General features: G+C 49.6%; 2 protein-coding genes and 1 pseudogene across 17 annotated transcripts in view; 2 read left to right on the top strand and 1 right to left on the bottom strand.

Annotated features, from left to right (window-relative positions):
- The window catches only part of MROH8 (maestro heat like repeat family member 8), a 57,289-nt gene extending 44,053 nt beyond the window's left edge, over positions 1-13,236 (bottom strand). For 11 of the 15 annotated variants that reach the window (XR_011379921.1, XR_011379920.1, XR_011379922.1 and 8 more), the window contains exons 1-3: positions 12,850-13,235; positions 5,485-5,606; positions 2,458-2,603 (exon numbers count right to left, since the gene is read on the bottom strand). Coding sequence is in view for 9 of the 15 variants with exons in the window: in XM_070051860.1 (XP_069907961.1) it covers positions 2,458-2,603; positions 5,485-5,606; positions 12,850-13,136 (555 nt within the window). In the remaining 6 variants the exon portion in view is untranslated. Of the gene's footprint in view, positions 1-2,457; positions 2,604-5,484; positions 5,607-12,849 lie in introns of all 15 variants that reach the window. The other 4 variants (XR_011379917.1, XR_011379919.1, XR_011379918.1 and 1 more) reach the window with 1 other exon arrangement.
- On the top strand, positions 8,704-9,143 carry LOC100342112 (HIG1 domain family member 1A, mitochondrial pseudogene; annotated as a pseudogene).
- RPN2 (ribophorin II) overlaps positions 12,861-24,563 on the top strand; it is a 57,184-nt gene continuing 45,481 nt past the window's right edge. For both annotated transcript variants that reach the window (XM_008256021.4, XM_008256019.4), the window contains exons 1-2: positions 12,861-12,996; positions 16,525-16,718. In XM_008256021.4, the coding sequence (XP_008254243.1) occupies positions 12,984-12,996; positions 16,525-16,718 (207 nt within the window). In that variant the 5' untranslated portion in view covers positions 12,861-12,983. The remainder of the gene's footprint in view (positions 12,997-16,524; positions 16,719-24,563) is intronic.

Raw genomic sequence — 24,563 nt, 5'->3', positions numbered from 1 at the left:
GATCCTATACTATGAAACTCTGTGATTAGTTTCTTTCATTCAGCACAAAGCACTTGAGACTCGTCGTCAAGGGTGCCAACAGTTTATTCCCTTCACTTCCCAACAGTGGTGTCCCTCCATTTCATGGATGTGCCTCACTTTGTAGTTCACCTATGAAGAGGTTTTTGTTTATTCGAGAGGCAGAAAGACAGAAATCTTCCATCCACTGGTTCACTCCTCCAATGCCTGCAATGGCCCTGACTGGGGTGGGCTGACGCCAGGAGCTGGACATTCCATGCAGCTCTCCTGGGCGGGGGGGATCCAATCACCTGAGCCGTCACCACTGCTTCCCAAGGTCTGCATTAGGAGGAAGCCAAAGCTGAGCGTCAAGCCCAGGCACTCCCACGTGGGACCTGGGTGCCTCAAATGGCATCTGAACTGCTAGATTAAATGTCTTCTCTCTATAGACTTTTCATTTTTTCTTTAAAGATTTACTTATTTATTTGAAAAACAGAGAGAGAGAGAGAGAGAGAGAGAGAATCTTCTAATCACTGGTTCAGGACAAAGCCAGGGGCTTCGTCCAGGTCTCCCACAGGGGTGCAGGAGACCAAGTAGTTGGGCCACTTTCTACTGATTTCCCAGGTGCATTGGTAGGGAGCTGGATTGGAAATACAGCAGCTGAGACTCGAGCCAGTGCTCACGTGGGCTGCTGGTGTCACAAATGTCTACTCAGCTGCTGTGTCACATGCAGGCCCCTTGACTTTTACTCTTATCACTTCAGCGTCCTCTAGTGTCTAACATAAGTTACAAACCTGTTTGTTGATTGGCTAAATGGGGTTTGAAAGCCACCCAGGAGGTAAAAGCATTGGTGACACTGACTAGAAAGGGGATCCTGTAAAAATTGCTTCTCATAAGGTCCAGGCCAGGAAAGCTCCTACAGAGTATGACGAGAGAGGTTACTTTGCAGAGGTAAAACAGATGGACACATTTTTCCAATTAGACTGGTAAAGATTAAAAATGAAAAAAGAATACTGATTTTGGACAGCTATAAGCATTTAGTATAATGCACTTACTGTATTTTACTGGCAACTGCACAAATTTAAGTGTAAAATTCTTGGGGGATAATTTAACAGTATATATTCAAAGCTTGGAAAAGTTATATCCCTATAGGTTCAGCAATGCCACACCTAGGAATCTACCCACGAGAAGTCATTCGAAGGGACACAGAAACCCAAAGAACTACAATAACAAAAACCCGAGAAGGATGTCAACAGCTAACAGCAGAGAACAGGTTAAGTCAATTAGGACATGTTTCCTTGTGATTTCTTGTTCTTAAGCTACAGATCAAAGTTCTGGTCCAGGATTTTAAGGCCCAGCACGCTCTGTCCTGCCTATCTTTGTCACAAGGTTGTTAAAACACATCATTTCGGAGCTGGTATTGCAGTATAGCAAGTAAAGCTGCTGCCTGTGACCCTGGCATCCCACTTGGGCACTGGTTCATGTCCCGGCTGCTCCATTTTCAATCCAGCTCCCTGCTAATGGCCTGGGAAAAGCAGTGGGTGATGACCTAAGTGTCTAGGCCCCTGCCACCATGTGGGAGACCTGGAAGATGCTACTGGCTTCAGCCTGGCCCAGCCCCAGCCATTGCAACCATTTGGGGAGTGAACTAGTGGCTGGAAGATCTGCCCCCCCTCCCCTCACTGTAACTCTTTCAAACAAAATAAAAAAATCTTTTTTTAAGAAAACATTTCCTGCTTCTGAAATATTCACTCTAACTTTTTTCTTTTTTAATTTGTGAGAGACAAATAGGGAGAGATAACATCTCCTGGTTACTGCAGGGTGCACATTAGCAGGAAGCTGGAAACACAGCAGGGCTGGGACTCACTCCCAGGCACTCCGATATGGGATGAAGCTTAACCACTATGCTAAATGGCCACCCCAGATCTGAACACGAGGGTTCCCTCCTCGGAGGTGCCTTCCCTTGCCCCAGGTGAAGGTCAGTTCCGGGACTTAGGAATGAATGAATTTTCCATCCAAACAAGTGGAATACTGTGCAGGCTTTTAGTCGGACAACACAGACTACAGCTATTGACCCAGAAGAAAGTTTTCTTCCACCATGTCTGATGGTGTTTCTCCAATAACTGCATGCATTTGTATGGATAAATAAAAAGCCTGAAAAACACATAACAAAATGTAGTTCATCTCAGGAGAGTGGGACTGGGGAATATAAACTTTTAATTTTTATTATGTCTTTCTTTTATATGAATTTTATAATTTTTATAAATGTAAGTACAATTTACAAATTTACAATTTACAAATATATGTAAATATATGATCAATATAAACATAAAATGAATAGAGGTATACATATGAAATGTTACAGCTTACAATGTAAATTTACTTGCCTACAAGAACTACTGTTAAAATACTGAGAGGCAGGAATAAGTTGGGTAACTTGAAAGGCTCGCTAGTGCATACCTTCAGATCACCATGGAGGCCCTCCTCAATGGAGTGGATCAGCCTGTCAACGAGGGCCTCGCCCAAGGGTCCCGGATGGGTCAGGGATGTGAAGCTATCTGCGAGGGGATCTTGTAGGAGTCCAGGGAAGTCGGAGATATCTGAGTCTAACATCAAAACAGAGACACTTAGTGACTGCCCCACACTACAGGAAGGGATATAGTTTGGTGGGAAGCTGGCCATCAGCATAGACAGTTCTACTACCTTGCTCTGTGCCCTGGTCCTAGCCTTCCCTTCTTTGAGTCTTAGTTTCTCAATTACAAATTCAACTCCAAAGGCTTTTCTTTCTTTCTTTCTTCTTCTTCTTCTTTTTTTTTTTTTTTTTTTTTTTTTGACAGGCAGAGTTAGACAGTGAGAGAGAGAGAGAGAAAGGTCCTCCCTCTGTTGGTTCACCCCCCAAATGGCCACCACGGCCGGTGTGCTGCGCCGATCCAAAGCCAGGAGCCAGGTGCTTCTCCTGGTCTCCCATGCGGGTGCAGGGCCCAAGCACTTGGGCCATCCTTCACTGCCTTCCCAGGCTACAGCAGAGGGCTGGACTGGAAGAGGAGCAACTGGGACAGAATCCGGCGCCCCAACCGGGACTAGAACCCCGAGTGCCGGCGTCGCAGGCGGAGGATTAGCTTAGTGAGCCGCGGCGCCGGCCTCTAAAGGCTTTTTAAGCTACAAAAGGCTCTGTGACTGAGCTGCTGCAGAGCGGTTAAGGGTCTGGTCTTTAAATCTCAGTTTTGGACTACCTACTTATTAGATATCAAGTCCTCACCGCAAGTCTGCCTCCTGGAACCTCGGTTTGCTCATCTATAAAATGGGGTTATTTTAAGGATGAACTGAGGTAACACATTGGAGAACCGATCCTGGTATGTGACACAAAGTCAGCACTTAAATGCAGATAGCACTACTCAAGAAGTCAACACGTCTGTAAGACGAGAGCTAGGAACACAGTGAAGGCCCCGGTGGATATTCATCTCTTCTCGCTGCGCCTGGCAGCAAGGAGCACTTCTGGGTTTGGGACAGGCTTTGCTTAAAACTCTAGGCTCCAGAACCAGTCTGCTTGGGCTCACATCCTGGCTCTGGGTCTAATTCTGCACTTCCGAAACAGGAACGCCAACAGAACCTGCTCCCTTTGACTAAGAACTAGCACCAGGCAAGGCCAGCAGCGGTTGCTCCTTCACCCGAGTGACCGCGACTGCCGGAGCACCATTTTCCTCCTCGTGCAGCCTTACACCCTCACTTTGCCTGTTTCGCAATACGCAATCCCTTATTCCTAGTGGCCTAACAGCCTAACCAGTCCCCTTGAACACGTCCATCATCTGAGGATTTAATTTTTTTTAGACTCTTCTCCCACACATTTAATAACAAGTGGTAGGAAGCAATGGGGCACAGCCGGGTGCTGGGGGCACCCCAGGCCTCCCTATGAGACATGGACCCGCAGCCCTCCACAGGACAGGCCACGGGCCTGAGGATTTAATTTTTAAAAGATGAATTTTATTTATTATTTGAAGGACAGAATGACAGAGGAGAGAGAGAAGAGAAAGAGAGAGGAAGAGAGAAATGGGGGGGGACAGAGGGAGGGAGAGAGAGACAGACAGAGAGAAACTTCTACCTGTTGGTTTACTTCCCAGATAGCTGTAACAGCCAGGTCCCTGCCAGGCTGAAGCCAGGAGCCAGGACTCTATCCTGGTCTCCCACATGGGTGGCAGGGGCCCCAGCACTTGGGCCATCTTCCTCTGCCTTTCCAGGAACATTAGCAGGAGGCTGGCTCAGAAGTGGAGCAGCCAGGACTTGGGGTGCCGGCGTCGTCTCAAGCGGCAGTTGAACTCGCTGTGCCACTACACCGGCCCCATCATCTGAGGACTTCGACCACTCTACCTTTGTGTCCCTCTCGGTCTTCTGAAAGCCGCCTCTGCCAACTCCGCCTGCTCCCTGCTACATCCTTATCATCTACGAACGCTAACAACTGACGCCCAGTTCTTGTTCCCTCTGACCTTCGCGCAGGTTGCCCTTCTACATTTGTATTCTTCCTTACCCCAGCTTCCCTTACTGCTGCAAGATGCCTTTCTCGAATCCTCTCTTTGCCCAGTCTGGCGAAATACACTCCTAGCCACTAACAAACCTACCTGTGTCCACTCTCCCCACCCTTCCCAACCCATCGTGCTCGGCACTCTGAGTTCTACTGCCTGTTTCTCTGTCAAGTACATCGTGTTCCGTCTGTTCACTATTATCCCCAGCAGCAAGGTCAGGCTGGAGCGCAGCAGGGCTTCAACATTTGCTGAATGAATGCATGAACGAGTGAGTGTGCTTCCTCAGACACCCCGCGCCTTTCCTGTCTCCTGTGCACGCCGTCCTATCAGCCTGGGATGCTGTCCCTGTGCGTCCCACATGGCTGCTCTCCCTTATCCTGGAGACCCGCCGCAGGACTCAGTAGCACAACCTCTCACACGGTGTGCCTGATGGCCATGGCCGAAAGCAGGTTCCCAGCCTCCCGTATTGTCTGTGTCTTGGCCTCTTGTTTAGTTCTTCCACTGTGCCTGCGACCACTTGCAGTCACTTTAGGCACTCTGCCTTTGGGTCTCTCTTCTGCACTGAAACGTAAGCTCGAGGAGGTCAGGGACCACGCAGGTCATGCTCGCTGTCTCAAGTGCAGCACACGGTCCTCACTGATGAGCCGAAGGGTAACTGCAAGGCAGTTAGCCCCATCCAGACACCGCCTTCTGAATGAAGCCCTCCCTCTCCGCGCCATCCCGCACCTGCCTTTCCCTCTCAAGCAGTCCGACTCTGTGGTGGTCTACGGCCTCGTCTATCCTGGGACCCGGCCTAGTGCCCTTGATGTCCAGGACAGTGCATCTCCTCTTGCTTTGCCAACCATTTCCCAAGATCTCACTGTCAGGCACCAAGTTCACTGTCAGCCCAGGCAAGAGCTGGGGAGGCGGGCGCTCAGTCACAGCCTCTTGGCTTGCCCTGGAGACAGTGCCTTCCCCCGCCCCTGTTCACCTGTAAGTTCAATGCTACTTGGGCGTTTTTTAATATCCTCAATGTTGCTCAGCTGTAGATCCATACTGCCCGAATCATTGTCGGAAGCACAAGGGATCACCACATCTTCTCGGCCACAGATCCTGGGAATGAAGAAGGGATTAGAAAGAGTTTTTCTTTTTCTTTAATATTATTTTCTTTTTGTTACAGTATGCTTTTTTTTAAAGATTTATTTATTTATTTGAAAGTTAGAGTTATACAGAGAGAGGGGAGAGGGAGAGGGAGAGGGAGAGGGAGAGGGAGAGGGAGAGGGAGAGGGAGAGAGAGAGAGAGAGAGAGAGGTCTTCCATCCAATGGTTCACTCCCCAATTGGCCACAACGGCTGGCAGTGTGCCGATCCGAAGCCAGGAGCCAGGAGCTTCCTCCAGGTCTCCCACACAGGTGCAGGGGCCCAAGGACTTGGGCCATCTTCCACTGCTTTCCCAGGCCATAGCAGGGAGCTGGATCGGAAGTGGAGCAGCCGGGTCTCGAACCGGTACCCATATAGGATGCCGGCACTTCAGGCCAGGGCGTTAATCCGCTGCACCACAGTGCCAGTCCCAGAGTTTTTCAAGATTGCTTCTGTCTTACTCAGCTGCAAGCCTAAATGGCCACTTTCCAGAGAGGAATTTATTTTATTTTCTATTTTATTTCAAAAGCACAGTGACAGAAAGTGAGATTTTTTTCCCCATCTGCTGGCTCTCTCCTCTAATGCCTGCAGCAGGCAGGTTGAAGCCAAACATCAGGACTCAACCTGCGTCTCTCTCACAGGTGGCAGGAACCCACATCCTTGGACCTTCTCCACTGCCCGCCAGGGTGCGTAATAGCAGAGAGCTGGAATTGGAAGTGAAGCTGGGATTTGAACCCAGGCTCTCTGATATGGAATGCGGGTGTTCGAGTGGCATCTTAACTTCTGCCCCAAGAGCCCTTGATTATCAATAAATGATTGCGTGGCTCCTCCCACCCCAGCACCAGTTGCCTTCTTAGTGTCTTTCATGTACTTAGTCGCCACCCACAATGACTGGGTCTGTGTTCACTTGTTTGACCACCTCCTGTCACTGTAAGCTCCATTAGGGGAGAAACTTGGTCTGCATAGTCACACTTTGATCTCTAGCTCCCAGCCCACAGTCAGCCTCACTCACAGAGGATGAATGGACAAGTAAGAAGTACTATGCTGCTAACATGGACGTTTGGCGGGCACGATGGTGGGGAGATCTGTCTCTGAGCGTGAGCTTCCTGCTAACGTGCGCCCTAGGAGGCAGCAGGCAGTGGCTGCCACCTTGTGAGAGGCCCAGACTAGTGTCAGGGTCCTGGTTTTGGCCTGGTTCATCCCTGTCTGTTGCAGGCATTTAAGGAATAAACCAGAGTATAGAAGATCTCTCTGTCAGTCTCCTTCAAAGAAAAACAAATTAAATATCTTTTTTAAATAAAAAAAACACACAAGTTGAAACAGAACACCCCCGAAATCTCCCTCACCCTTTCCTCCTTTTTCTTTCTTCCACTGTCCATAACAACTTCTAATTATTTATTTTTATTTTGTATAGAAAGCTTTTATTTAATAAATACAAATTTTGTGAGTACAACTTTTGGATTATAGCGGTTCTTCCCCCCCATACCCACCCTCCCACCCCCAAACCATCCCACCTCCTACTCCCTCTCATCCCATTCTTCATTTTTAATGAATTTAATTCATTTTTAATTATCTTTATATACAGAAGATAAACTATACTAAGTAAAGATTTTAACAGTTTGCACCCACACAGACACACAAACTATAAAGCACTGTTTGAAGGCCAGTTTTAGCGTTAATTCTCAGTGCAACTCATTAAGGACAGAGGTCCTACATGGGGAGCAAGTGCACAGAGTCCTGCTGTTGCACTTAGTTATTTCTGATGTTTATTGTTTATCACCTCTTCCTCCTGCTAAAAGGTAGGCTCCTCGAGGGTAAGGATCTGTGGCTGCTTTGTTTGTGAATGGATGCCCAGTCTAGAACACGCCTGGACCATGGTAATGCGCAACAAATACTGTCAGAGTGAATAACTGAATAGATCTGTATTTACTCCAAGTTTAGCAAAGATCAGTGCATAAAAAAGCAAGCTGCCAAACAGTGAGTATAATATGATTCCATTTGCATTCAAATAAATCAATTTTGTTAATGAAAAATTTTTATTATTGGGGCCAGTGCCGCTGCCTACAACACTGACATCTCATATGGGCACCGGTTCTAGTCTTGGCTGCTCCATTTCTGACCCAGCTCCCTGCTAATGTACCTGGGAAAGCAGAGGAAAATGGACCAAGTACTTGGGCCCCTGCCAACCACATGTGAGATCCAGATGAAGCTCCTGGCTCCTGGCTTCGGCTTGGCCCAGCCCCAGCCATCGCAGCCATTTGGGGACTGAATCAGCAAATAGATAAAGATCCCTGTCTCTCTGTGCCTTTCAGATAAAAAAAAAACTTAACATTTTTATTATTAAAAATATTAATATTTCCATTAAAGTGATGAAGATGTAGGAGTGTGTATGCAGAGAGGTACACACACACACACACACACAAATGTTGGGATACATGTAGAAAATGAGTGGATTTCAAAACAAACACCCAGTCAGTGGAACTGCTGATGGAAAAACTGATGTTTTTAAAACGTATTTATTTTATTTATTTGAAAGGGGGGGAGGGATGGAGGGGGAAGAGCAAGGGAGAAAGAGGGGGGGGTTCACTCCCCAACCACCTACAACAGCCCACATTGGGGTGGGCTGAAGACAGGAGCTGGGAACTCAATCCGGTTCTCCTGTATCGATATCAGGGACTTAACTACTTGTGTGAGAAATGACCATGGTGTATTTAAAAAATAATTTGTTTTTATGGGGCTGGTGCCATGGCTGCAGGGGTTAAAGCCCCATCCTGCAGTGCTGGCATCCCATATGGGCTTGAACTCATATGGGTTCAAGTCCTGGCTGCTCCACTTCCGAACCAGCTCCCTGCTAATGTGCCTGGGAAGGCAGCAGAGGATGGCCCACGTCTGTGGACCCTGCACCCATGTGGGAGACCTGGAAAAAGCTCCTGGCTCCTGATCAGCTCAGTTCTGGCCATTGCGGCCGTTTGGGAAGTGAAATGATAGATGGAAGACCTCTCTCTCTGTCTCTACCTCTCTCTGTAACTCTTTCAAAAAATAAATATTTAAAAATTTTGCTTTTGAGAAGCCGGTTGGAGGGTTTTTGGGGTTGTTGCAGTAGGTAGATTCTTCAAACAACCAATATGTCAACGAATACAGATGTTTCTCTTTCTTCATGTGATGAAGATCAGGGATCCAAACTTATCCGAAAAGCTAAAGAGGCACCATTTGTCCCCATTGGAATGGGGGGTTTGCAGTGATTGTTGCATATGGACTGTACAAACTGAAGAGCAGGGGAAATACGAAAATGTCCCTTCACCTCATTCACATGCGTGTGGTGGCTCAAGGCTTTGTTGTAGGAGCAATGACTCTTGGTATGGGCTATTCCATGTATCGGGAATTCTGGGCGAAACCTAAACCTTAGAAGAGATGCTAGCTTGGCCTTGTTGGAGATGCTTCCTTTAGTTAGACATCTCATATTGAGGTTATGTGTTATATTGAAAATAAATAATTTGAGTGGGTTTAGACAATAATACATGGTATTTTGAATATGGACCTCCTCATGACCAAATTATTAGTGACTAGTTCACTAATAGGTCCCTCGGGGAGTCAGGTTAACACAATGTCACATTTTACACCTGGTGTTAAATGTTCTCCCTCCACCCCAACCCTTGTGATGAAATTAGTCCTAAAGATCACAGCAGGCCAATGCTGCAGTTATTCCCAGTTTGCTGCAGAGTGTCACATGCTTCATCTGTTGGAAAGGAGTCCTGTTTACCCAGTTAATTCACTTTTTTCTGCCTGCCTCATAGACTGGATGAATATTTCAGTTTTTGGGATTGGTTATCTCTTAAAGAACTCTTTTTCAAAAAGTTCATGGAATATAATTTGTAAAGCCTCCCACACCTGAATGTGTGTATGTGTGTGTGTGTACTTGTGTGTGTACACAAACAAAAGGTAGCAAGCTTTTAAAACAGCTGCATAGTAGTATTTATTTCAGAATCATACTTGTAAATGTGAGACTAATTTAATTATGGATTCCAGGTTAGCTCTTTTGTAAAAACTGCAGAATTATATTTTTGCTGCTGTTATACTAGAATAATTTCTAAATGTCACCTTGAAATAGAAACATGTATTTTAACTGCTAATACAAAGGTAAATTAACACTTTTTAAATGTGTGCAGTATTTTTTAATTTTCTGTGTAAGACTCATAAATGTTAAATTACCTATAGTGGAAGTGATCAATAGTTTATGAGCAAGCTGGTTGGTCAGACGTTATACACAAACTTTGATATACTACAGGATACATTACTGCAGTTGTGAAATCTCTTGTTTAACCTGAACTTACATTCCATGGTGATAGCATGATCTACATATTGTTATTAAAGTAAGTAAACACAAAAAATAAAATAAAATAAAAAATAAAAATTTTGCTTTTATTTATTTGAAAGGCAGTTACAGAGAGGCAGAGGCAGAGAAAAAGAGATTTAACATCTGCTGCTTCACTCCCCAAGTGGCTGCCACTGCCTGCAATCCTGGCATCCCATGTGGGTGTTGGTTCAAGTCCTGGTTGCTCCACTTCTGATCCAGCTCCCTGCTAAAGGCCTGAGAAAAGCAGTGGAATTACATTTAGATGCAATTATATATTATATATATGTTATATATATAAATAAATATAAATATATATATATATTTAAAGATTTATTTATTTTACTTGAAAGTCAGAGTTACAGAGAGAGAAGGAGAGAGAGAGAGAGAGGTCTTCAATCCACTGGTTCACTCCCCAGATGTCCACAATGGTTGGAGCTGTGCCGATCTGAAGCCAGGAACCAGGAGCCTTCCATATCTCTCACGTGGGCACAAGGGCCCAAGGACCCAGGCCATCCTCCACCGCTCTCCCAGGCCACAGCAGAGAGCTGGGCAGGAAGTGGAGCAGCTGGGTCTTGAACCGGCGCCCATATGGGATGCTGGTGCTTCAGGCCAGGGCGTCAATCCGCTGCGCCACATCACCAGCTCCAGATACAATTTTTTAAAAGATTTTTTTATTTGAAAGTGTTACACACAGAGAGAAGAAGAGGGCGAGAGAGAGGGAGAGAGAGAGAGATCTTCCATCCTCTGGTTCACTCCCCAATTGGCCGCAATGGCCTGAGCTGTACCAATCTGAAGCCAGGAGCCAGGAGCCTCCTCTGGGTCTCCCACATGGGTGCAGGGGCCCAAGGATCTGGCCCATCTTCCACTGCTTTCCCAGGCCACAGCAGAGAGTGAGATCGGAAGTGGAGCAGCCAGGACTTGAACCGGTGCCTATATGGGATGCCGGCGCTGCTGGCGGCAGCTTTACCTGCTACACCACAGCGCTAGCCCCTGGCTAGAAGTACATATTAAACATTGTATATATGGGGCTAGCACTGTGGTGTAGCATCCCATATGGGCACTGGTTCACCGGTTCAAGTCCTGGCTGCTCCACTTCCGATCCGGCTCTCTGCTAATGCGCCTGGGAGAGCAGTGGAAGATGGCTCCGGTCCTTGGGCCCCTGCACCCATGTGGGAGACCCAGAGGAGGCTCCTGGCTCTGGCCTTGGTGGGCATTTTGGGGAGTGGACCAGCCAATGGAAGATCTCTCTCTGCCTCTGCCTCTGTGTGTCTCTAACTCTCTGCCTTTCAAATAAATAAATACATCTTAAAAAAAAGACATGACACACTTTAAATTCTATTGACATGTTCTCCATCATCATGTTGAGACAATAAAGCAACAGATCAAGCCCTGGTTCACAGCATTTGCTGACTTTACAGCATAAACACTCTCATGATGGCCAAAGCCAAGCTAGCACTGCTGCTTTGGGAAGAGGGGTGCAAATGCATCATGGAACGTTTCCACCAGACAGGTATGAGGGATACAAGCAACCGCAAAAGCACAGACAGTGGCAAAATGTAATACAAGAATTAGGAAACAATGCGTTTTGTCAGTTTTGCTTTACTGTGAGCTGATCCGAAGCCAGGAGTCAGGAGCTTCTTCCGGGTCTCCCATGCGGGTGCAGGGGCCCAAGCACTTGGACCATCTTCTCCTGCTTTCCCAGGGCTTAGCAGGGAGCTGCATGGGAAGAGGAGCAGCCGGGATGTGAACCGGCGCCCGTATGGGATGCCGGCACTTCAGGCCAGGGTTTTAACCCGCTGCGCCACAGCGCCGGCCCCACAATTTACTTTTGAAAATAGCTGCATTTAACCAGTTTCAAAATCTCGGAAAATTCAACCATGAGCTGTCCAGACAGCCTGAGACGGCTGCAACACGCCAGCGGTTGGCTGTCTCCGAAGGGTCTGTACCGGTTCAGGATCGCCACTGCCCAGGAGACCTTCCCGTGACGTCACGCTGGTTAGCGCCAGGTCCGCGAGCTCCCGTGGAGCACTGAAAACGTGGCTGGTCCCGCTGAGCCGCCAGATTGTAAATTGGCTTTAATTTCAAACTGAAGTCTCCACATGCGGCTACTGAATAGCAAACCGACTAGCACAAGCCCAGAAACAGCACGAAGGCGCTCTCTCCCTCGCGTGGGGTGACGACTGGGGCAGCCGTGACGACAGCGGCAGTGACCAGGAGGGTGCACGCCTTGGGTGCTCCCCACAGCTCGAAACACTATTCTGGGCTCGGACCTTCCAGCATCTTTTCAGATCACGGGAATGGTGAGGGTGCCGAGTACCGAACGAGGCAGGCAGCGACCACCCAGGCGCTGCGGGCTGCTTTCGGCTTCTGCGTTCCTCCCGTGGGCATGGCCTGGTTCCAGCCCCAGTCTCTGAAACCGGACTAATGCGCGGATGTTCCTCAGCGTTACGGTGAGGGAAAAATCACTTAACACAGCTCAGTTATTTGCATCCGAAACCAAAGCCTCGAGAAACCGCCCCCACCTTGGGACCTGGTTCTTCCCTCCCCACCCGGTAGTTCTCGTTGCTTTAAAATCGGCCGGGCTGCATAGCGACACAAGAGTGACAGCCTGATGGGCCAATCAGCGCGAACAGCCAATCAGAGGCGGCCCCGTCTCGGGCCCACCTTGAAGCCTCGTCCTATCGCGTTCGGGCAGCGCCCGGAACTGGACCGTTGCGTGCGGACTGTTCCAAATAGGACTAGGCGCGGGGGAGGGGGAGGCAGGGGTGGACCCCGGAACCGTGAGACCCACTGCGCGCGACGACCGGAATCCCGGCCGTGGCGGCTGGGAGCGGCCAGGCCCAGTGTGACTGCGGAGACTGACCTGTACTTGGAGCCCATCCCGGCACGCAGTGCTTGCCGCGAGTCCCTGACGTCCCCTCCAGCACGCTCGTAGAGCCACTTTCCCGAGCGGAAGTCAGCCTGCGGCTCGGGCTCCGGTGGGACCTGCTGGGAGCAATGGCGCCGCCGGGTGAGGCGTTGCGCATGGCTCACGGACTGGGCCCCGCGGCCCGCACGCTGGGGGGAGAGGGCTGTAGCCCGCGGGACGCTAGTGCCCGCCACTCGGCAGCCGGCCAGGCGAGAGCCCCTGCCCCTGCGGGGCAGGGACATGGGCTCGTACTCTTGCGAGGTCGAGGGTCCGAAGGGGGGCTGCGAGCTGGTGGGAGTGCTCGCGTCTGCAGGGGCGGTTGGGGGGGGGGGGGAGAATGTGTAACGCCGAGCTACGGGTCCCCCTGAGGCCCAGCCCGGGCGACCGCGACCGCGCTTGACCTGGGGCCTGGCCTCCTCACTCATTCATTTACTCCGCGCGGGCTCTTCCTCCCGGCGGCCTGAGATCTGGTGTCCCCGCTGTCCCTTAAGTTCCCGTCAGCTTTTGGCCAGATCGCCCTTCTCTGGGCCTTAGTTTCTTCTTAAGTGAAAGGAGCAGGAAGAGCCCTCCCTGTCCCGGGGAAGGTGGGCTGGGAGCGGGCTTGCAGCCTGCCACGTCCTCATGTGACCCACGCACGGCACTCAGTCCCGTTGGACCTCTGTAAAAATAACTTAGTGACATTGGCTCGCAGAGCTGCGGTGTTAAACGCAATGCTCGGCGGGCGTGGTTGAGAGCAGTGCGTGGCATTCCGGGGGCCACCGAGTGGACGCTGCAGGGTGGACGCGCGTGTACTCCTGTTATTTCTGTCGGACAGATGAGAAGTTAGAATCCCAGAGACTGGAAATCACCTACACAACGCATGGGCCCGCTGCTTCGTTATTTGAGAAATTGAGGGTAGTAAATGGGTTAAAAACAGACTTCGGATTCTTGGTTGCGTGTCGTAGGGCAGGGGCTCCTTGTGAGCCTCAGTTTCTTGGTCTGTAGGAGGCAGAAACCACCCGTGTCACTTGGACCTGCTGGGGATGCGGTGACTGGGAGCCTGCAAAGTGCTTGGTGCTCAGATTTGAGCCTACAAGGTTCTGCTGTCACTCAGCTCGGGTGTTGAGTTGGGCAGGATTTCCAGGCCAGCTGGAGAAACGCTAGTTGCCATTGTTCACTACATTGTGACAAAGTATCCAGGTACACAGGTTTTGGGGACCCAGCACTAGTATCTTTTATTTTTTTAAGATTATTTATTTGCAAGTCAGAGTTACACAGAGAAAAGAGGTCTTCCAACTGCTGGTTCACTCCCCAGCTGGCCACAACGGCCGGAGCTGCGCCAATCTGAAGCCAGGGGCTTCCTGTGGGTCTTCCCACGCTGGTGCAGGGTCCCAAGGACTTAGGCCTTAACAGAGAGCTGGACTGGAAGTGGAGCAGCCGGGACTCGAACCGGCGCCCATATGGGATGTCAGCACTGCAGGCAGCGACTTTACCCGCTATGCCGCAGTGCTGGGCCCCCAGCATTAGTGTCTTGGCTCTTCCGTTTTTCTGTCTGCTGTTTTTCTGTCCGTTAGGCGTTCTGCTAGCCTTGCTGCTGAATTCTAGCCAGGCTGACTGACGATTTCTCACCACCTCCCCTGCTGTCGCGACAGTTCAGAGTACTGTCACCTTTCTATTGGGTGATGACACTGGTCTCCTAACTGGCACCCGTCTTTCTGTCTTTGTTCCTGCCTGGTCCCTTGTCAGCATGGCATTGTCAGTTCTCAACACAATGATCCTGTTAAAGTGGCAGTCCAGTCCGGTGCTCTGAAGTCTCCAGTGGCCCTCCAGTGCCGTTCGGGGCCCTCCAGTTTGGCCTGTGCTCTGTCATCTCGTCTCTACTTGTCACCTTTTGCTTGCTTCACCATGCTGTCTTGCAAAGCTCAGAAAACACCATCTATATCGCCAGTTCAGTCTTTTTGTTTGTTTTAAAGATTTATTTTATTGATTTGAAAGAGTTATGGAGAGAGGTAGAGAGAGACAGTTCTTCCATCTGCTGGTTCACTCCCCAAATGGCTGCAACGGCCTAGAGCTGAGCTCCATCTGAAGCCAGGAGCCTCCTCCGGGTCTCCGCCGTGGGTGCAGGGGCCCAAAGACTTGGGCCTTCCCCTGCTGCTTTCCCAGGCACATTAGCAGGGAGCTGGACCGGAACCGGCGCACATATGGGATGCCGGCACTGCAGGCAGCGGCTTTACCCGCCATGCCACAGCGCCGGCCCCCTGTTCAGTCTCTGTACTCACTTTTCTTCCTGGGATCTTCTCCCCACTTCTGCTGGTGAACAGCCATGGGCATCATTGCTTGTCCTGTAGGTCTTCACAGGCTGCCTTCCCACGTATCCGTCCTGTGTACTTGTTACCTTCCAACCTGATAAATAATGGTTTTTAATTATCTCATGGGATGTCTTCCTTTTCTCAATAGCTTACAGACTCTAGGGGTGGGGGTTTGGTTTCTGTATGTTTAGCAACAGAGAGTGCTTGGCATGTAGTAGCATTCCGTATATATTTGGTGAACGCTTCACGTTATAGATCTCCATTTTTTAAAGAGCTTTCATAGTTTTAGGGTAACATGTATGGGTTTAAGAGAACTAGTGGAACGTAGAAGAGCAATGCCTTGAGTAACTGCTAATGTCGGCGGCTCTTCTACAGCACGCTCACAGCAGTCGTGGGATATGAACTTGGCAGTGCTAGAGCAGGGTTTGTGCAAGCTGCGGTGGTCCTCACTTTTCTGCCTGTGAAATGGCTGTTATCCTGCCTTCCCCGGGGGTCTAGGTCGAGCTAATTTGACACCGTAGGCAAAGGATTTGGGATCATGATTGTCAGCCTTGTGGGTGACTTGTCATTGCTGCTGCTTGGGTGGCAAACACTTCACTTTGTCATGGTTTTGACTTTTTTTTTTTTTTTGGTGACAGGCAGAGTGGACAGTGAGAGAGACAGAGAGAAAGGTCTTCTTTACTGTTGTTCACCCTCCTATGCCGCTGCGGCTGGCGCACCATTTAGCAGTCACGGTTCTAAGATGTATTTTGTATGAACTCATGTCATCCTCCCAACGCCCCTGAGCAGGTCCGGTTATTACCCCCACTTTACACCTGAGAAAGCCGAGGCACAAGCTGGCTGGGTAACTGCCATGGCCATGGCTGTGTCGCTAATAGATGGCAGAGCTAGGATTTAGGCCTGGCCTGGAGGCTGGTTCTTCACTCCTGTACTGGGGACCTAACCCAAGGGAGGGTGTTCAGGAGGGATTCTGAAAGCAGAACTTCAGCAAAGTTGCAGTAGGGGAAAGCCTGCAGAAGCGCCGAGTCGGGAAGAACGCAGCAGAGGTGGGAAGAGGGAGGGAGGTGTCTGGTGGTGAGAGGGACCAGGCGTGATGGGGATTCAGCCTCGCGCTGCCCTTTAAATGGGCCCACGATGGTGTCATAAGTGCTGAGGCTGCTGGGGGAACCGTGCTTCCGCCAGCGCGAGACCAACCTCTCCCCTTCCTCAGGCTCCTCTTTTGGTTAGGCTCCCCCCCAAGTCCCCGTACCCTTCCCCACTCTGCCAGGTGCCGGGGGGGAGGGGTGCGTCATTCCTGGAGCTCTGTAGAGAACAGCGTATTGAACAGTCCTTCCCTCCCAAGGTTCAAGCGCTGTGTTGCTGCTGGTCCTGACAGTCGTGGCTGGCAGCCAGGCTCTGACGCCCACACACTACCTCACCAAGCATGATGTGGAGAGACTGAAAGCCTCGCTGGACCGCCCTTTCACAGACCTGCAGTCCGCCTTTTACTCCATCGTGGGTCTCAGCAGCCTTGGTGCCCAAGTGCCAGATGTCAAGGTAAGCCCGATCGAGTTTCAGTGGCCAGAGAGGCTCAGAGACCCCTCATCCCCCTGTCTGGGTCCCTTTTGATTGCTTCTCAACAACGAACTCTGGCTCATTAGAGGATGACCAAAGGTGAGTTCAGCACAAGCTGTGTTTATTTATTTATTTATTTATTTTTAAAGATTTATTTATTTATTTGAAAGTCAGAGTTACACAGAGAGAGAGAGAGAGGTCTTCCATCCGATGGTTCACTCCCCAGTTGGCTGCAACAGCCGGAGCTGTGCCAATCCAAGGCCAGAGCCAGGAGCTTCTTCCAGGTCTCCCACGAGGGTGCAGTGGCCCAAGCACTTGGGCCATCTTCCCGGGCCATAGCAGGGAGCTGTATTGGAAGTGGAGCAGCCAGGACATGAACCGGCTCCCATATGGGATGCCGGCACTGCAGGCAGCAGCTTTACCCTCTATGCCACAGCGCCAGCCCCTGTATTTATTTCCATCTGATGGATTTTTCTGGGTGCCTGCTGTGTGTTAAGGAACAGGTCAGGTGTCTATGAGCAGGATGTAAAGAAGCACAAGCCCTGCAGAGCCAGAATCAAACCCCGGGACTGTGATGAGTGATGCTGGAGTCTTGACTGTTCAGGCTAAATGTGCCCTCCAGCAGTAACTCCTGACTGTCATTTAATTCCCAGTCTACGTTCAGTTATCTCAAGTTGATTTTTGTTTTAATAATTAGTTGATTTGAACCAGAGTCTGAACAAGGCTTACACAGTGCATTTTGTTTCTTTCTTTTAAGATTTATATAAGAGAGTGACAGGGGGAGAGAGAGAGAGAGATCTCCCATTCACTAGTTTACCCCACAAATGGCTGCTACAGCTGGGGCTGGGCCAGACCTAAGCCAGGAGCCAGGAATCCTATCCAGGTCCCCTGGGTGACTGGCAGGGTCCCAAGTACTTGGACCATGATTCTCTGCCTTCCCTGGTACATTAGCAGGCAGTGGGTCAGAGGCAGAGCAGGGGGTCTTGAACTGGCCCTCCAGTATGGTTGTGGGCATTGAAGCAGCGGGTTAATGCCATGCACCACAGCTGTTGCCCATAGCTGCCTCTTCAGACTCTTCACCTGCTGCCTCCAGGGTGCACGGAAAAAGCTGGATCGGAATCCAGATAAAGTGTCCGGGACTTGAACCAGGCACTCTGATATGGGATGCTGCTGTGCCGTAATGCCCACTCTTCAAAAATGTGTTGCACCAAAATAAATGTACCTTTTTAAAAAATAGAACATGTAAGGGCTGTAGTACAGCGTGCATTTATTTATTTTCATTTTGTTTGAAAGAGATAGACAGAGAGCCCACAACAGCCAGTAGACTGGAGCTCAGTTTAGGTCACCCACATAGGTGGCAGAGATCCAAGTATTTGAGTCATTTGTGTCACCTGATGCACATTAGCAGGAAGCTGGGTCAGAAGTAGAGTAACTGGGTCTCAGACCAGGCACTCTGATACGGGATTAGGTGATTTAGCCCCTGCACCAAATGCCTGCCCCCAAACTTTTAATTTCATTTTCCATGAACTTTTTGAAATACCCTTGTATCTGTGGAATAAGCTAGATCACTTTATATGCATTTGACTGATTGTATCTTCATGATATTTTTGAACGTAGTTCCTTCTATTCCTAATTGATGATTAGTTCTTATGACTTAATTATGTTCAGGGTCAATTTTCTTGGCAAAAGTACTTCTTAGGTAGTACTGTGTCCATCTTATCAATGTAGTGTCTGCTTGTTTCACTTTTAGTAATGGTGGACTTGGGTTAGTGGACTGTGGTTGTCAGCCTAGCCTAACTCTTGTAAACAGTTTGTAGTAGAGACTTTTTGTAATCAAGCTTGGCAGTTTCAGCCTTTTAATTATGGAGTTCATTCTATTTGTATTTAAGGTAATTGTACTGTTGGGTGTGAGTCTACTTTGTTGTTTCTACTCGTTTATCTGTATCCCCCCTTCTTTCCTGTCTTTTAGGTGGATATTTTTTAACATCTGTTCTATTTCATTGGCTGTTTATGTGTTTTGCTTTATTTAATGATTGCACTAGAGATAGTAATATGCATCCATCATTTATAACAGAATACTTTGAATTATTACTATGCTACATCATGAACAGTGAGGGAACCTTATAATGATATATGAGGATACATCACCATGTTTGTACATGGAAAGGTACACTTATTTAGGCATAAAAATTTTTCAAAATTCATACATAATGTTTTCATAACATTTTCTGTGAGCTTTTTGTAGACCCCCTCTATGTAGTTTCAATTTTTTTGCCGTTACGCCTGTTGTGGCCAGAACTGGTAGTAGCAGTTAATGCTTTTCAGTCTCTCTTGTTACTCTTTTTTAAAAAAAATTTTTATTTATTTTAAATAGAGAGATGCAGAGAGAGAGAGAGAGAGAGAGAGAAATCTTCCATCTGCTAGTAAATGCCCCAAATGGCCAGAACACCTGAGGCTGGGCCAGGCTGAAACCAGGACTCGGGAACCCCATCTGGGTCTCCCTCATGGGTGGCAGGGACCCAGCCACTTAAGCCATCCCCTGCTGCCTCCCAGGATCTGCATTAGCAGGAAGCTGGAATTGAGAGCAGAGCTGGGCCTCACACTCCAGCACCCTGATGCGGGATGTAGGCGTCCCGTGTGGCATTCTACCACTCTGCCAAACGCCCACCTGTTACTCTCTTTGTTGATCAAAATGTTCCATTTTTATTCTTTAAGATTTATTTATTTATTTATTTGAATATCAGAATTACACAGAGAGAGAAGGAGAGGCAGAGAGAGAGAGGTCGGTCTTCCATCTGCCGGTTCACTCCCCAATTGGCCGTAACGGCCAGAGCTGCGCTGATCTGGAGCCAGGAGCTTCTTCCGGGTCTCCCATGTGGGAGCAGGGGTCTAAGGACTTGGGCCATCCTCCACTACCTTCCCAGGCCACACCAGAGAGCTGGATTGGAAGTGGAGCAGCCGGTACTTGAACCAACGCCCATGTGGGATGCCGACACTGCAAGCAGCGGCTTAACCAGCCACACCACAGTGCCAGCCCCAAAATGTTCCTTTTTTGCCTTTGCGTATCTGTACTTATATGATTCAGTATGAAAAGTTGAGACTTTTTTGCTTTCTGGCATGACATACAATATTCTAAAATTATTTTTTGTATTTCCTGCCCCAGACTGTAATTAGTAATCAATGCTGTTATTGACCGAGTGCCTCCTGTGTCCCAGGCACACTGGCTATCTTAATGTTCAATTAATTCTCCTAATTCTGCCCTATAAACATTATCCTATGGTAGATTAGGAAATGAAACCTTGGAGAGGTTAAATAAACAACCCAGTGTCTGTTAGCATCCTCCCAGTGCTATGCAGCAGAGTGGTTGACAAACCATAGTGCCTAGGGCCGAATCTGGGTTGAAGCCTGTTTTTTTTTTTTTTTTTTTTTTAATTTATTTTTTATTTTTTAATTTTTATTGACAGGCAGAGAGGACAGTGAGAGAGAGAGACAGAGAGAAAGGTCTTCCTTTGCCGTTGGTTCACCCTCCAATGGCCGCCGCGGCTGGCGCGCTGCGGCCGGTGCACCGCGCTGATCCGATGGCAGGAGCCAGGAGCCAGGTGCTTTTCCTGGTCTCCCATGGGGTGCAGGGCCCAAGCACCTGGGCCATCCTCCACTGCACTCCCTGGCCACAGCAGAGGGCTGGCCTGGAAGAGGGGCAACCAGGACAGAATCCGGCGCCCCGACCAGGACTAGAACCCGGTGTGCCGGCGCCGCAAGGCGGAGGATTAGCCTAGTGAGCCGCGGCGCCGGCCCTGAAGCCTGTTTTTATAAATAAAGTTTTATTGGAACACAGCCCCCACCTGTCATTTACATAGTGTGTACCACTGCTCTGGGGTTGTTAACACAGAGTTGGTTAGTTACTAGATTGCCTGACCTGAAAGCCTAAAATGTTAATGGCTGGCCCCCCTAGAGAGCTTGCTAATGCTGCTCCGTGGGCTGCAGTTGGCTCAGCTATCTCTGGTTGTGGCTGGTGTTTTCTTCCTGAGTGTTAAGGATGCTCTCCCTCCTGATTGGACTCTGGTAAACCCTCAAGGTGAATGTACCTCCTGATGTAATTAGTTAAGCTTATAATCTCCACTCTGTTTGACTTCAGGATGTTGACGACTTCCAGATTTTACTGCTGAGTAACCTGTGCAGCTTGCTTAGCCTTTCAGAAGTACAGTTTTCAGGGCTGGCATTGTGGTCAGTGGGTACAGTGCTACCTGCGTTGCCAGCATCCCTTGTGGGCGCTAGTTCATGTCTTGGCTGCTCCACTTCCAATCTAGCTCCCTGCTAATGGCCTGGGAAAAGCAGTGGAAGATGGCCCCAGTGTTCCCTTGCCACTCATGTGGGAGAAGTGGATAAAGCTCCTGGCTTTGCCCTGGCTCAGCCTTGGTCATTGTGGTCACTTAGGGAGTGAACCAGTGAATGGAAGACCTCTCTCTCTGTAACTCAAATAAATGTATTTCAAATAAATAAATAAAATCTTTAAAAAGCAAAGCGAATTGTGATTTTTCCATCTGTAGGATGGAGATACTGTAGCACTCGGCTGACAGGTGATGGATGCAGGATAGCTTGCAGGTGAGGAGCAGTAGCTCTTTGTGGTAGTACTGTGATAGAGTAGTAGCAGTTGGTGTGCCTGGATTGGTGGTTTATTTTCCCTCAAACTGTCACCCCCCCTGCCCAGCACACAGGTGTGCAGCAACCATTTGCTGAGAGAATAAATCGTAAACTTCAGCTTCATAGAACTGGAAGCTCCCTCGATGTCCCCCGTAATGAGAAAATGTGTGGGTGACTCGCAGGCTGCGTTCTTGTCCTCCCTGGGAAGCCCGCTGATGTGATCAGGCAGGGAGCCGTGGGGTTTCAGAGCTGCACGTGGTGAGCGCTCTGCGGCCACCCCGCCGCGCGCTGCCGGTCCTGCTGCACTGCTGCTGCCTCTGAGCAGCGAGGGCGCCCTGGGTTGCTTGTTCTCACGGGGAGGTCCTCAGGGGAAGAGCAGCAGCCCTGGAAATAGCAGTGTGGGGTGAGAGTTGCTTTTATGTACAGTACAGCGAACATCTTTCTGTCTTAAATTTTTTTTTTAAAGGCAGAGTGACAGAGAGAGAAGTAAGGTGAGCGAGAGATCTTCCATCTGCAGGTGCACTCCTCAAATAGCCATAGCAGCTGGGCATGGGCCAGGCTCAAGCCAGGAGCCAGGAGCCAGGAACTCCGTCCAGGTCTCCCACATGGGTGGCAGGGGCTCGAGCACTTGAGCCGTCACTGCTGCCTCCCAGGGGCAGTAGCAGGAGCTAAATAAAAACAGTAGCTGGGACCTGAATTGGCGTCAGACAGGGGATGCAGGCATCCCAAGCATCTGGCTTAACTCACGGGGCCACAGCATCTCTCTCTTTTTTAAAGTATACTTTTTTTTTTTTGGACAGGCAGAGTGGACAGTGAGAGAGAGAGACAGAGAGAAAGGTCTTCCTTTTGCCATTGGTTCACCCTCCAATGGCCGCCGCGGCCGGTGCGTTGCGGCTGGCGCACCGCGCTGATCCGGTGGCAGGAGCCAGGAGCCAGGTGCTTTTTCCTGGTCTCCCATGGGGTGCAGGGCCCAAGCACCTGGGCCATCCTCCACTGCACTCCCTGGCCACAGCAGAGGGCTGGCCTGGAAGAGGGGCAACCGGGACAGAATCCGGCGCCCCGACCGGGACTAGAACCCGGTGTGTCGGCGCCGCTAGGCGGAGGATTAGCCTAGTGAGCCGCGGCGCCGGCCTAAAGTATACTTTTTTTTTTAAAGCTTTATTTATTTATCTGAAAGTAAGAGTTACATAGAGAAGAGAAGAGATGAGACAGAGAGAGATTGAGATCTTTCCTCTGCTGGTTTACTCTCCAGATGTTTGCAACAGCCAGGGCTGGGCCAGGCCAAAGCCAGGACCGGAAGCTTCTTTCAGGTGTCCCACATGGATGCAGGGTAGGCCATCCTCCACTGCTTTCCCAGGCGCATTAGCAGGGAGCTGCATCAGAAGTAGAGTGGCTGAGATGCTGGCATTGCAAGTGGCGGCTTAACCTACTACACCACAGTGCTGGCCCCAACTTCTCTCATTTTGATAGTTCGGTACTATAGGCAGCCAAACATAAGCATATCAGAGTGGGGGATTTTATAGATACTGTTTAGTTTTCTATAGGACTAAGAACATAAGAACAGTGTGCTTGTTTTATGTCCTTTTTAATGAAATGAATAAGTAAATTGGATGCATTCTATGGCAAGAGTTGAGATGATGGTACTCAGACGACAGAACTCAGGAGACATTAGATGGTGTCGATCATGCACTTTCCCACTCTATAGACTGTGCATAATGATGCTCCCGTAGGGAGTGTCCTGAGGGTTAAATGAGGTAATGCATACAACGTGCTTGTCTTCGTGTCTGGCCCATGGTGAGTATATTTGTGGGTCAGGTGCCGAGACCATTGCTAGGGATAGCAGAGAATGAGGTGCTGCTTCACCCAGCAGTCATCGGAGCATCTGCCAGTGCCAGGCAGTATGCTGAGAACACAGGAGACACGAGAGCTCCTTCGCCCGTGAGAGGCAAGTGCCGTAATCATACTCCAGGTGCTTGGCGCTCGGGAGCTGTGCATGAAATGAAGAAGGGTGTGGCCCGAATCCTACAGGGAAAGCTGAGAGACAGGGAGAGGGGAGGGACTCTCGCAGAGGACACTCAGGGCTACAGAGCACGTTACAGCTGAGGGACTGAGAGGAGGCTGTGTCACAGAGTGGCAGAGAGAAGGGAGAAAAGGAAGGAAGAGTTTTTCTCCAAAGCACAACTGATTTTTAGCAGCGAGAGTCAAGATCCAGTTTGCATTTTGGAAGGGTTTCTCCCCTGCTTTGTGACAGGGGCTGCAGGGCCAGACTGCAAAAGAGTGCAGGATGACCCTGAACTTCTGACTTCTGGTGTGTGGATGGGTGAGTGGGCTGTCTCCTAAAACAGGAACACAGAAGGAGAGTTGGGCTTGCGCGGGGAGAGCGTGAATTTGCTCCTCGTCGGGCTGAGCTTGCAGTGCTTCTGAGTCACGTCACTGGCTCTTGGGAAGTGTCGGGCTCAGGCACAGACCTGAGCGGCATCTGCAGAGAGGTTCTGGACAAAGCCATGGGCACACATGGGGTTGCTGGGGTGGGGGATGCAGGGTGCACCTAGCACTCGAGGAACCCTAGCCTCTGATGGCCAGGCAGAAGAGCATGAAACTGAGGGAGCTGCCGGAGAGGTAGGAAGAGAGCCAGGACGTGCAGCAGAATCTGGAAGTCAGCGGCAGTTTCTAAATAAGATGCGATCAGTCCATCCAATGTCCAGGGAACAGATGCTGGAAAACGTCCTTGGCTTTGACAGCTCAGAGGTCACTGGTAGAGCAATGTGTGTAGAACACCTGCTGGAGAGGCCGGTACTGTGGCCTAGTGGGTAAAGCCACTGCCTGCGGTGCCAGCATCCCATATGGGTGCCAGTTAAGTCCTGGTCGCTCCACTTCAATCCAGATCCCTGCTAATGTGCTTGGGAAAGCAATGAAGATGGCCCAAGTGCTTGGGCCCATGCACCCACATGAGAGAGCCACATGAAGCTCCTGGCTCCTGCCTTCAGACCGGTCCATCCCCAGCTGTTGCAACGATTTTGGGGGAGTGAACCAGTGGAGTGAGGAAATGGAGATTCCAGCCTGGGTAGCTGTGTGGGGAAGTTGGCTGTGTGGGAAGGGAAGGGAGGGGAGGATGCAGGGAAGTTTTACTTTAAAACTTTTAAAGTTTTTAAAAAATTTGAAGTTTTACTTTAAAATGTCTTGATT

The sequence above is a fragment of the Oryctolagus cuniculus genome, chromosome 11 (genome assembly GCF_964237555.1).
Source record: "Oryctolagus cuniculus chromosome 11, mOryCun1.1, whole genome shotgun sequence".
In the NCBI taxonomy this organism is placed as follows: domain Eukaryota; kingdom Metazoa; phylum Chordata; class Mammalia; order Lagomorpha; family Leporidae; genus Oryctolagus; species Oryctolagus cuniculus.
This window is presented reverse-complemented; position numbering and strand designations above follow the sequence as displayed.